The 12840-nt window shown below is 39.0% G+C and overlaps 1 protein-coding gene across 5 annotated transcripts in view; it reads left to right on the plus strand.

The window, feature by feature from the left end:
• Positions 1–695: 695 nt before the first annotated feature.
• The window catches only part of CARF (calcium responsive transcription factor), a 35718-nt gene continuing 23573 nt past the window's right edge, over positions 696–12840 (plus strand). For 4 of the 5 annotated variants that reach the window (XM_082313749.1, XM_082313747.1, XM_082313750.1 and 1 more), the window contains exons 1-6: positions 696–816; positions 2348–2617; positions 3754–3874; positions 6184–6313; positions 7866–7950; positions 12354–12543. In XM_082313749.1, the coding sequence (XP_082169875.1) occupies positions 2411–2617; positions 3754–3874; positions 6184–6313; positions 7866–7950; positions 12354–12543 (733 nt within the window). In that variant the 5' untranslated portion in view covers positions 696–816; positions 2348–2410. Of the gene's footprint in view, positions 822–2347; positions 2618–3753; positions 3875–6183; positions 6314–7865; positions 7951–12353; positions 12544–12840 lie in introns of all 5 variants that reach the window. The other variant, XM_082313748.1, reaches the window with a different exon arrangement.

Genomic DNA, 12840 nt, shown 5'->3' on the forward strand with positions numbered 1-12840 from the left:
AAGGTTTATAGTGGGCAGCTGAGCTCCTTGAAGTACTTTTCTTTGGGATAGGAGGTAGATCTCTAAAGTGCTGGGAGCTCTGTCTTTTTGTCTTTCATCACTTGATTAATGCCAAATTTTGTTTTGGATATCTGGTGTTTTTCCTGCCCAAAGCTTACTACTGTAGGCTAACAGTAGTAATTTTATTTCATTTATATGTTGTTTTATGACCATTTAAAACAAAAGTAATTTACTTCAAGATGGCTGCATGACAGAGTTGGGTAACGCAAATCCTGTCTGTTGATTATGGAAGTAGATGACTGATATTTTTGTAAAGCAGTGCTGGCATATCTTTAAATATCAAGTGTTCTCTAGATGTGTATGGTTGTTAGTTGAGTGCTTGTGGATCTAATTAGATGAAAATCATGAGAGTGTGTATGTGTGTTTTATATCTGTGTGTGCAATGACAAGTCAAACAAATTGTCTTATCCGAGAGGCGACACTATACTAGAGCAACACACTGAAATTTTTCTGCAGCGAGTAGTAAAGTGATAAAGAGGCAAGGGTTTCTTGAGGGCTTTGCTGTTAGCTTGCAATGGTGTTAGAACTTGTAAGACTAAATTTGTAAGACCAAAGGAAAAAAAAAACCTGCAGCAATGTCTTGCTTGAGGCTAAAGTACAGAAGACTAAAATAAACTTTTGTAACTTTTTTCAGATCATCTTGTAATGGAAGAAAATGGAGCTAACCATGACATCACTATGGAAGGATCTAATGATTTGTTCATAGGCAACTGTAATAGTACAGGAGAGTCAGAAACAAATGATCGGATTTTTCAGGTGAGGTATGAATGTCCTGTCTTTGTAGATGCTTTCTTTACGTCCTCTCTGATGAATTTACAGTATGATATTTCATCAACGTGGTTTTTCTTGCCTTATAGTAATACATTGTGTCTTTTTAAAAAAGTACAAAAGTTCCTTCCCTTAGATTCTTGTGCTATTCAGTTTTGAACTGATGAATATCCAGATGTTACGTGTAATGACAACATTTTAGTAATTGTATCAATAGATCTCGTTATAGTGCTGAAGAAATATATGTTTTATTGTGTTAACAAAATCCTTTAATAAAAGAATACTTGATGACATGCCTTGGAGTAGTGTTCAGAACACTTGAAAATCAGGTCAAATTGCTTAGTGACCAAATGTAGCAAATAAGAATCCAGGGACACAGGACATCTGTGTAGCTATTGGGGAGGGGCAGTCTTTAATGTATTTATTATCAAATGTAGCTAGATATTCCTGGTCAGAGAGATTTCTGTGTGTAAATGTTCTGCAGATTACTTCTAACTAACATAAAATATCGTTCAGGTAGTCATTTAGTAGTGTGCTTACGGTCTCTGCACAATGTCTTTCACACAACTAGTGCCATTTATTTGTTGCTGCTTTTCTGGCGTAGTTTACAGTAGACAGTTTCGGCACAGAAGATTTATACCTGCAGAATTTTTGAGGTTGTTTGGCCCAGGTCTGACTTTAATAAAAAATTTAGAAACACTTTTCCCGACTCTTTGGATTTGTAGTTTACAAATTTTTGCAGCAGAAACGTCAGAGTTGTTCGTGTGATTGCTGCAAGAGATACGACAAATCGCATTGCTTGCATTGGCCAAATGACAGCCTGACATGATATTTTACACAAGGGCTGCCTATTTTCCATTATTTTTACATGTTTAATATTTGAGTTGTCAGTTTCAACAAGACAGATATTTGTGCTTTAACATGTAAATATAATGAAAATGGGATGTGCTGTAAGACCTTGATTCTGCAAGCTTGATGAGAATAAGCTCTGAGTACCTATTTTTTGAGACTTGCAAAATCTGATTCTTGATCTTGCACTGTATAATTCTTGGACTTGAATTGGTGGTTTTGTGTTGCTTGTGTTTCTTCTGTGGTAAAGAATTAAGAAAGTGTACAGAGATCTTTGTCTTCATAGCTAAATGCATGCATCTAAAGGCTGAGTGGAATAGTATCTAGGATTTCTTTTGAAGTCAAATCAAGTTGGTGGATGTTTTACAGTTTTGTTTTTGGTATAAGTTCTCTCAGTTTCTGGGTAGACTTGAGATATTTTAAAGTCACGAGTGGTCTTGGGGAACAGATTTTGGGCACAAGGGATTTTCTTTCCCCTTAGTAGAGAGAGTTTGTTCTAGGAAACAGAAATATGAATACATTTTCAGCATGGAAATAGAAAAAAAAATAGAACTGCTAGTGTTAACTAGTAGCCTCTTGATCAGAAGGACAGGAGCTCCCTCTGAGTATACAATAGAGCACACTGGTTTTAAATGCTCTTTTCTTTTTCTTTTTTTTTTTTCCTCCATAGAAATTGCTACTCAAGATTAAAGTACATTTTACTGTGTTTCCTCTGTGAAAGCATCTAACCTGCATGGATTCCAGGGATCCGTTGTTTGGACAGAGTGACTCTCCCGCAGCCTTGCCTATCGCAGTACGCCTCTTGGGCAGTTCATCGTCGGCTGCGCCTGCGCGGCCACCCCAGCCACAGCCTCACTCCGCAGAGGAGTTCCACGTGGTAGACCAAACCGGGCAGCCTCTCTATGAGCTGCAGCCCCTCGGAGGGCCCAGTGCGCCGATGGTGAGTGTGTCTGAAACAGGGCAGTTGGTGTATCACAGACGAGGGAGCTCTTTGAAGAACTCTTTTACATGGTGCTTGTTTGTTGTAACAGCAGCGGATTCAAACTTTATCTCTAGCAACAAGGTGAAACTTTTCAGTGGTTCAGTTCATGCTTCAGTTGCCCTACCTCAGGTAGGCAAATCCTGTCTCCAGCCATTACTAATTTTGTTAAACAACAACTTATGTCTTTTCTCATTGTCAAGCCTGGATGTTATTGTGTGATGAGATCTCATACTTCTACCGCTGCTGCTTTCTCGATATTGCTTGGATAAGTCTCTCTGGTTTTTTTGGGGGGATTGGAACGTTAGCAATAAGCTAACCCATTATGTCTCTCCTTCTCCCCTCGCCCTGAACTAATTTGCTTAAAACATCGCTTCGTAATTCTTAACAATTCTTTTGTAAAACAGTAACTCTCTCACCCAGAGGATTTGGTTGGCATGTGTTGTACTGGCACTAAAACACACTTCACCCTTTTAAAGTGTAATAAATCAGAAACAAGATGATATTTTATGTTATTCTAGGTTTTATAACATTGTTGGGAACAAATCCTTGGTAGTTATGGGAAAATTTACCATAAGGATTTGTTTAAGTTTTCCAGAATTCTAGGAGATTTCATTTACAATTTTTTTTTAAAGTCCTGGAGCTTTTCTTGTATCTGCTTTTGCATAAAATGTTGCCCATAGAGGTCAGTTTCTTAGGGTTAAAAGTGAAAATTTTTATATGTTGTGTTTAATTCTGCTAGTCCATGAATGGGGTTACAGTGAATCCAGCTATGAATGGCTTTCAGGTTTTTGATAGCTTTAATAATAGTGTTGTAAATTTCAAATAAATGTGTAGTTTGTTGTAGAATCTGGTACGTTGATTTTTTTCTTTCTCTCCTTTAATCAATTAAAGGGTTATTTTAAAAGGGGGAAAGTAATTTTAAGGAACTGACAGTTAAGTAGGCAGTTTCCTTATTATGTGAAATCAAGTTAATTTACAGGCCCGAATTCCAACCAAAATATTTCCTGTTCTGGTAATAAGCAAGCCCAGTTGTGCTGCATGATGATCACTGTACAAACTGGTGCCATTCATGCTTTTGTGTGATTGCCTTACAGATGATTGTTGCCAGCCAGTCAGAAAATGGACAGGTGCTGCATGTCATTCCTTCTGCCCAGCCAGGAATGGCCCAAGTGATTATTCCTCAAGGTCAACTTCTGGATGTGACCAGCACGCAGGGTGAGTTTATCCTGTGGGACTTGAGGGTGTGTGTTCCTGTGACTAAGCACATTCTGCATGATCTCTTTTTAAGCACCTTGTTTGTATGTGTTTCCTTTCCTTTCCTTAGTCAGTTATAAGACAAAAATAGATACTTACTGAATCTGCTTTCTGACTATGAATCTGGCACCCCACACACCACATTTTCTGTGGACAAAAGCCTTATGAAATAAGAGCTATTATGCTCGATTTAGATATGTGATGGATAAATTGAGATACCAAGCACAAAGCTGCTTCTTGCCTTATTTACCATTAATAAGGATATTTTGTGCCAAGTCATACTGCTGTACTGTCAACTTCAAATTTTCGCTGTCTGTTTACTTCATTTTGAGTGGAGTAGTTAATTCATGTAATGCAGATGGAAGAGTTCACGTTCTTCAGGTCTGTTCCAGAGATGACTGGTGTTGATGCATCTTTTGTGAAGCCAGGAATGAAGTACCTAGGTAGAAATTCGGTTCCCAATGAAGAAAATGAGATGTAACTTTTACTTCATTGCTAAATTTTTTCTCCTCTGGGTGTTCGTGGTCATATTTTAAGTATGTGGTGAGATGCACAACTAGAAGTGCGAATTTTAAGCTTTTCTCTAGAAAAGGGACATACTGAAATCTGAAAGCATTGATTATTTATCTGCAAGCCTTGCTGGGTGGCAAAATGCCATGTACTAGTTTACACTCACAGAATAAGACTGAGAACTACGTTGTCACATTTTTGGTAAACTCTTCAAGTTTTTTTTTAACTGTTTTTGCATTTCCTGTATAAAATTCTCAAAATCTGAGCAAATTCTCAAAATCTGAGCGCTAGTGCTCCTGTCTAATGACAACTCAAAGGTAAGACTAGAGTCCTGATGCTGGGTGGATAAAAAAAAAGAGTTGGGAATCAAGTCATGAGGCAGCCTTTTTCACTTACAGTTGGAATATGGTTTCATGACCTTTCATTGAAAGGCTTGCTCCCACCCTAATGGTTATCCTTCCCTCCATCTCCACCTGCTCTTGCAGGGGTAAAACCACTGTTTGGTTACAGTGTAGTCTTAAATGACTTTAAGCTGTCTGTGAGCTTTCAGTTACTAAAGAATTGTTGCTACTTTTTGTAGGCAATAAGTTGCAATGCTGAATAGTGGTTTTGTATTCCCATTTTTCATCCTACATGGGGCTTCCTGTTTGTGAATAGCTCAGTTTCACAGTATTTGAATATATGTTCTGCAACGGTGTTGTGGGGTATTTTGTGCATTTTTGGGGTTTTGTTTGTTTGTTTGCTTTTTTCCTAGAGACTTACTGTGTAAAAGACTTTGTAGTTATTTGGTCTTTAAAAGACAGTTAGGAAGATTTGTCAGTGGTTTACTATGGAGATTAAAGGGGAAGGAGAATGGACTGTCAGTCCTTGAGTTTCACTTGCCTGCAAGTGGTGGTAATGCATGAAATGGCACAGGCTTCAGAGTAGACCTTAGTGTCTTAAGGGCACGTCTACGTAGAAGGAACCAGTTCTCTGAGCTTTGAGCCAGAGTGTTGTTACTCTGAGGTGTGCACTTATGAATCTTCTGGCACAAGCTTTCTAGTGGAGTAATTTCCGTACTGAGTCAATAGCTTATCACTCTCGGGATGGGGGAAAGAAGCTTTCATAATTGAAGGACAAAAATCCCGCATCTAAAGAGAGCACCCCTTTCTTTATGTTGAGACCAAAGTATCAAATGTCTGCTTTCACAGTTTTCTGTTATGTTTTGGTTTCACTATACACACAGGCTTCAATCTAACAGTATTTTTTGGCTTACGGATTACTCCCTGTTATCAAGAAAGGCTAAAACATTTGTTCTAACAGCATGTCAGATTCAGTTACAAGAGGCCTGTTTCTTGTTTAGGTGTTCTTTTCGAAGTACAAACCAGTATCGTAATCTCCTTTTTTCTTTATTTTAAAAGCAGCCAGTGTGTGATTTGCAGCTGAACAAAATAGTTGTGCAATCCTGTATGGATTTGTGGAAATGTAAAGCAGAGTAATTTACAAGTTGTTCTGGTTATTTGCTTTGTTGTGGAAGGATTGATTAGCAGTAGCATGATTACCAAAGTCCTTGAGTACAAACAACCTTATCATGTGTATCTTCATATGTGTGCCTAGAGTTTAAGTATTGATACACAACTATTAAACTACTTTATCATCTAGAAATCTTATCTCGTATGTCAAAATGCTTGCTTTTCCAATACACAGAGTTTAATCATAGCTTGTCATTTCCCCATTCTGAGTTCAGTTATTAACCAGGCGGATGTTTTATTTTTGCAAAGATGTTTCGGAAGAGAAGTGTGGTGATGGGAACTTGCAGACTGTGGCGGTGGCTGCTATAGCGGACAGTGCAAGCGGTTACATTCTCCATCCGCAGGCATCTCTCACTGTATCGAAAAAAACAACCACCAGGTAGGTCAGGAGTTAAAAGGATGAACAATCACTTTGATCCAGTGTTAGTACTGCCTTTTTTTCTTGCAGTTTCTTTTTGCAATGGTTATCACAAAATTACCATAGAATAGAGGTTATGAAGCCTTAGTATTAGTGAATGATGTGTTGCTAACTGTGTTTGCAGGCAGCTTTTTTTATGTGCCAGAGAAGTGGAAAAAGCAATTAAAGTACCTGTATTCGACAGATAGTTGGATATATTCTGACCAGAGCAATAGGTGGCCATTTAAAGTAGCACAGTGCAAATTACTGAAATTACTCCAAATAAACACTGATAGTGCCACCCAAGAGTTGAGAGTGATTCAGTGAAGGAACTGCAGGGAAAGTTGAAGTTTGAGGGAGCAGAGTTTCTTGTATAGTAAAACCTATATAAACCATCCTCCCACAAGAAGGGTTGATTGGAGAGATTTAATTTTTTAGATAGAGATTTCAATAGTTGGCATTAACAGGGAGAGCCTAATCTTTGTTCTCTGGATAACTTCTTCAGCTTCCTTTGATAAAATATGAGAAAGCAGGTGCCAACAGTGTGTTTCGGTGGAACATGTAGACAGGCAGATTGGTTAGCAAAGTTTCTAAAGTTAAAATAGTTACCTTTTTCTTCTCTTGATATCCACCTGATTCTGTCCCTGTGCTAAGTGATGCCTACTGTTTTAATTCCTGAATACTCTTGGATTCTTTTTTGCTTAAAAACAACCCCAAAAACCAAAACAACAAAAAAAAACCCAAACCAAAACCCCGCAAAGATGATGTCTGTCCTGTGGGGACTGCAGGCTGGCTTTGCATTGGTTTATGCTCTTTTGAAATAGAGACATGGAAGAGGTTGGAATAATCTCACTACAGCACAAATTATACATATTCAAGAAACATTTAAAGTGAAGAGAAACAGTTTGTGAATGGATTTTATGAACACAGTCTGTACATGTTAGAAAATAATCCTGGAAAAGAGATGTATTTGTACAGACAGGAGGTGATGCACTTGAGTTTTGCAATAATAAACATTGAGTAAGCATTGTTTCTGCCCCAGGATTTAGGGAATGGAGAAACTAGATACTTAAAGTAGTTATTGGAGCTGGTTTTCAGTAATTTAAAATATACTAAAATTTGCAGCATTTAGCAAGTGTTTGATATTGGTTTTAATCTTTAGCATTCTAACATCAGTCTGTGTAAGAAAATTGTCAGGGCAATCAATTGGTCTATTTCACCGTGTTTTGTCTGTTTTGTCAAGCAACAGTACTGTGAATACTGAATGCTCAGAGGTCGTCTTGAATGTAGAAAACAGTGGGTGTTTTAAATACTTATATTTACTGTGAATTATTTTAACAATGAAATAGAATATGGGGAAAATAAGCCCCAGTTTTTTAAGGCAAGTTGATACAATATCTGGTTTTGATCATATGCTGTAGGGTTATACGTAATGCATTGATCTGTTACCTGTAGTTGAAACTAAATTGTTGCTTTCCTGAATGTCTGTATAGACTTTTACAATTTTTTTTTTTTTTTTTTTTCCCCCCCTCAGGGTAGTGGAAGATCCCTTTCCCAGCCCTCTCCAGCCATTGCCACCAAATACACCTGCATGGGCGCGCCGTCTCAGGAACTGTGAGGTGGGCTGCAAAGCATTCTGACTTGATATTTTATCATCTAGATCTAAGATATTGGTCCTATTCCATGAAAGGAATAATGTTCGTAGTTGTAGAAGCAGTGTTCAAGCTTCCTGATATTATGAGATAGTACTGGTACTACTGGTACTACTAGTGCTATGGAATCCCTTCCTTTTTTGGGAATACTAGAGTAACTGACCATCAACAGCTCCTGAAGCAAAAAACGTGCTTCTGAAATCTCGATGCCATACAACCCTGGGAAAAGCCACTGATCCACACTTTGTATGCCGTGTTAGAGTTCGCTCTTGAACTACAGTGCACGCTCTGTTGTCTTCTGCTGAGCAAACTTTTTTGTTGCCCTTAGTGATCCATTAATTAAAGAATAAAATTGTTTTTGTATGGCCTAAGTCTGCAACTGTTCATATTGGTTTATGTTGTCACTTAGAAATCAAAATCCATGTGACTTGCCAGGGTCAAGTCTGGGACTTGACAGAGCACCTTAATGCCAATGTTTTACTAGGGATTTCTATTTTAGGTATTCTCACAGGTTTTTGGTAGTGGTTTTTGTTTTGGTTTGGTTTTTGTACCAGCATGGTTACTCATGCTTGGTTTCTTTTTTGTTAAAAAATGCTCTGTCTTTATTCCCTATGATGGCTTTTGACCTAAACGGAACTCTCTTTATTTGCATATTGTTAGATGTTTGCAGAACTGTCCTGATGACTGGGACGATATCAACAGCTAGAATGCATCATGAATCACTTCAAAGGAAAGGAGGGGAGATGGGAAGATTCTTGAGAGATCACCTATCCCTTCCTCCTGCTACCAGACTCTTCCTGATAGATGTTGATTTTACTTTCTTTTAATACTTTTTTAAAGAAAAACTCATACTCTTTCTAGCCCGTTCCCCTCTTTAGTTATCCCTACCATTTGAGGTTTTTCCTATTGGCTTGGCCACTGATAACTGGAAATTGCAGTTGCAGGGACTTAGAAATGAAATCTCTTTCTGTATCCACTTCGAAATAATTTTTAAATTAACTAACTTTTTGTTATACGCCTTTTATTTCATATAAATGGTGTTGTCCACTATTATATCAACTTAAACATTAAGAGGTCAGAAAATCAATAACGCTAATTCTTCCATGGTCGAGATACTGTTTTCACAGAATAAATGAGTCAATTCAAATGGCCAGTTAGTTGTTAAAGTCCAGTAAGATGTGTAACACCTGTTACTGTGTTTTTAGCACTATGTGGCACATACTCTCTTGTCTTAACATCAATGTAATGTAGCTTATCTGAATCATTTATTATTGTTTTCATTTTATAGGAGGACTTGTATTATGGTCTGCTTGGTCTATATGAATCTATTACAAGAAATTTCACCTGCAAATTCACAGCAGCAGCATTTATAGAAGAGTTCTTACTTTTAAAGAAAAGGAAATCAAAATACTGTCTGTTTGGATGTGTTCTGTGGATATAAACATCTGCCTCTGCTGTTCAGCAGAACTATTGCCTGTATGCATTAATCCTCACTGTTCCTTTAAAAAAAAAAATATTTTGTTGCTGTTCTCCCTGCAGAGTCTGCTCATCCAAGCAGGAATAACCCAAATTCTCTTTCTTCTTGTGTGTTATCAGCAGAGTTGCTTTGCTGAGTTTGTCAGTTACACAGCGTAAATCCACTGGAGACTGCTAGAATGCATGTGCCTTTTCATGGGCACAGACTAGAGACAATGGGATTTTGAGGTGTCATTTATCTTTCAGGTGTGACTGTCTTGCAGAATGTTTTGTTACTAGTAACAGGATAGAAGGGTCCAACTGGTATTTGGAGATCTAGCAGGTAAATGTGGCAACTCACAATTCCATTCTTTCAGTCACTTGCCAGAATAGAAACAGACAGAGTGGAGGTTTGTGTGAATTTCACAGAAGATGCCAGCAGGTGAAACCATGGCGTAGCCTCGGTATGTGCTGCCAATTATGTATCCCAGGGAGCTGGCCAAGGCTGAACTCCAAAGGGCAATGACTCCTTTGGCAGTTAGTACTGCAGGCAAACACAGAGCAGTAAAAGCTGCAGCTGTCCAAAATTAGCGCTAAGCTCTGTGTTTGGTGTTGATTCCCTGACTGCCTTGAAATGTTCAGCTTACACTTGCTGTGCCTAGACAGTGTAATGCCTTGGTATCCTGCTGTTAGTTCACTCAAGGAAAACTGTAGTTTTGGTATGTGTGCCTCAGTATAAGCTTTTATGTACACTTGCTGAGATGAGGCCAGGTGAGAGAGAAGGAGTTGCTCCTTTATTTGGCTTGAAGCTTGGCTGGAGTTAAAGGGTTAGAAACTATTGGATTACTGCGGGGTAATTACGTTGTTAATAAAAAGTAGATTTTAAACAAAAAAAAAAAATCATTTTCTATAACCTGCTTAGTTTTCAGTGGTCTGATCAGAATGTGTTTCCAGCATGTGTCAGCACACAGAAATAGAGTGTAATTAAAAACTGTATTAATTAATCAACTGTACAAAGCTAAGCTCATTTATTTGTGTGGGGCAGATGGTCTCATTTGTTCATTTGTTCCTACTTGGGAAGCTCCTAGAGAGCAGGGATCCGGTGTGCTATATGTTTTTCTTCTCTTCTTCCCCTTCCACCAATTTTGGGAAAATGATCTATCTTGTGCAGAAGTAAAGCCAAATAGGAGACAGTGCCTTAACTGTTATCACTACTTTTCTGGCACAATAATTTTATCAGTCTTCTCTTATCTCCCTGGAATAAGATCAATGACCTATGTATAGTGACAGGTATAAGATGTGGAAGGAAAAAACGCTGATCACACAGTATTCACTGTCTGGAGTGGTACTGTAATCCCTCTCGCAAAAGGGGGCATCCCCCTTTACAGGTTTCTGTAAGGAAGGTACTTCTGGTACTTCTCAGGCTGCTTTGCTTCTCCTGGATTTTTCAGATCAAGTTTTGGACAGAAATCTTCTTTATAATTTCTGGCTAAACAACTGCCAGCTTCTCTTTCTCAGTACAGCTGTGTGAGTGCAGCCTGTGTAGACATTCTTAACTGCTGGAGCAGTGTGCTTGCAGCATAGTCAGCTGCTGAAGTGTAAGCAACTGGTATCTCAGAATGACTGATGCAGCCGGTGCATACATAACCCTCTGCTTTTGAGCTTGTGCTAGCAGCAACACCATGCCGGCCCAGTTCATTCACAAGATGTTAATTTGTTGACTTTAGGTCTTGCTAACCACAGACATTTTGTTTTTCTTAGGTGACTATGAGGCAGGTTTTATGCAGTTGTCACTGAAGTATTTGTGCGATAATGGTCTTGGAGAGACACTGTTGCTGCTTTTGTTGTCAGTATTATTTAAACATCTGGCTGCTCTGTTATTGAAGGTGGCAAAATAGATCCATCAGACTTTAGTACTTACTCACCATGCGTTTGCCCCACAGATATGCTGTAAGGCTGAGCTGGCAATCTACTCTGGGTGTTACTTCCAGCTGCTTGGTCAGCCTGGTCCTGAGCTACGTATGAACAGAAGTGACCATGGCGTTCTGAATTTGGATGGAAAGCCTTTCTCTGTCCCAGTGCTTTCGCTGTTTTCTGGCTGGCCCTGGTAGACCAGCACTGAACCAGCTGTGGTGGCTCTGAGTAGCTGAATAGCTGTCACAGGGGATGTTGTGAAGGCAGCAAGTTGTTTGTGGGCTTTCGGGGTTTTTTTGTTTGTTTTTTTTGTTTGTTTGTTTTTTACTTTGAGTCAGGTTAGACACAGTTTTTCTGGAGTTGCCCAGAGCTTAGCAGAGTTCATTGAAACTGTCATCAGTTTGCATGTGGGAAATCTGGTATATTGTGTTTCTGTGTATTGTTGAGAATCAAGAGTGCCTTGAAGATTGAGAGGGGTATTCATGAGACATTCAACTCCAAGTTAGTGCACTAAGTGGGTGAGGCGGTTACAGGTGGTATAAGCAGGTATATTCTGCTCCAGCTCAGTGCAGTGTGTGTGTGTTGAAGTACATGCATAGATATTTTTTAGTGCTTCAGAGATTCTCTGTGGGAATCAAGTGAAAATGTTCTCCTAAGGTGAATTTGTTTAGGAGGTGACTAACTGAAGTGTGTGTTGGGGGAGTGAAGTTGTCCTATGGAAATCAGAGTTGGCAGTAACTGTAATCTTTCAGGGCTTCTTCATGTACTTAGGGTCTTTTGAGTGCTGACAAACTCCTCACCTCAGTGGGGACTGCTCTGGTGTTAGATCCTATGGTAAATCTATTTGTGAGGATAATAGTGTGGGGAAAAAAAACACAAAACACCAAAAATCTGAGCCTGTGTCCTCACCTGCCAGAGTCCCTGACTGCTTTTGTTTTCTTGTGTAATGTTCAGCAGTCAGCTGGGTGATAATCCTATTATTTCACCTCCTTTCCATGCAGAAAATTGGGGACTCGTACCGCGGCTATTGTGTGAGCGAAACAGAATTAGAGAGTGTTCTAACGCTACACAAGCAGCAAACACAAAGTGTGTGGGGGACGCGCCAGTCTCCAAGCCCAGCCAAACCCGCCACACGGTTGATGTGGAAATCTCAGTATGTCCCATATGATGGGATCCCCTTTGTCAATGCAGGTAACTAACTTTTATTTTAATAACTACTTTCAAAATTTCAACATCAGTTGCCAACTGGCCATAAAGAAGGATCTTTATGGTGTTCCTTAGTGTTGACAAAGTCAAGGCACAAACATAAAAAAAGAGCAGCTTGGGTGACACTCTGAAGGAGTTTGTTTCCCTTAAACCACAGGCTTATGATTTGTTGTGATTAATTCCTTCTGTTCTTTAGAAATAAATCAGCTATGTACCATTTGATGGGGGTTCTTGTGATGAGATCTTTAGATGGAGGTCCCATCTGCTCTATCAGAACGTGAA

Source organism: Platalea leucorodia (genome assembly GCF_965183815.1).
Source record: "Platalea leucorodia genome assembly, chromosome: 5".
NCBI classification, from domain to species: Eukaryota; Metazoa; Chordata; class Aves; order Pelecaniformes; family Threskiornithidae; genus Platalea; species Platalea leucorodia.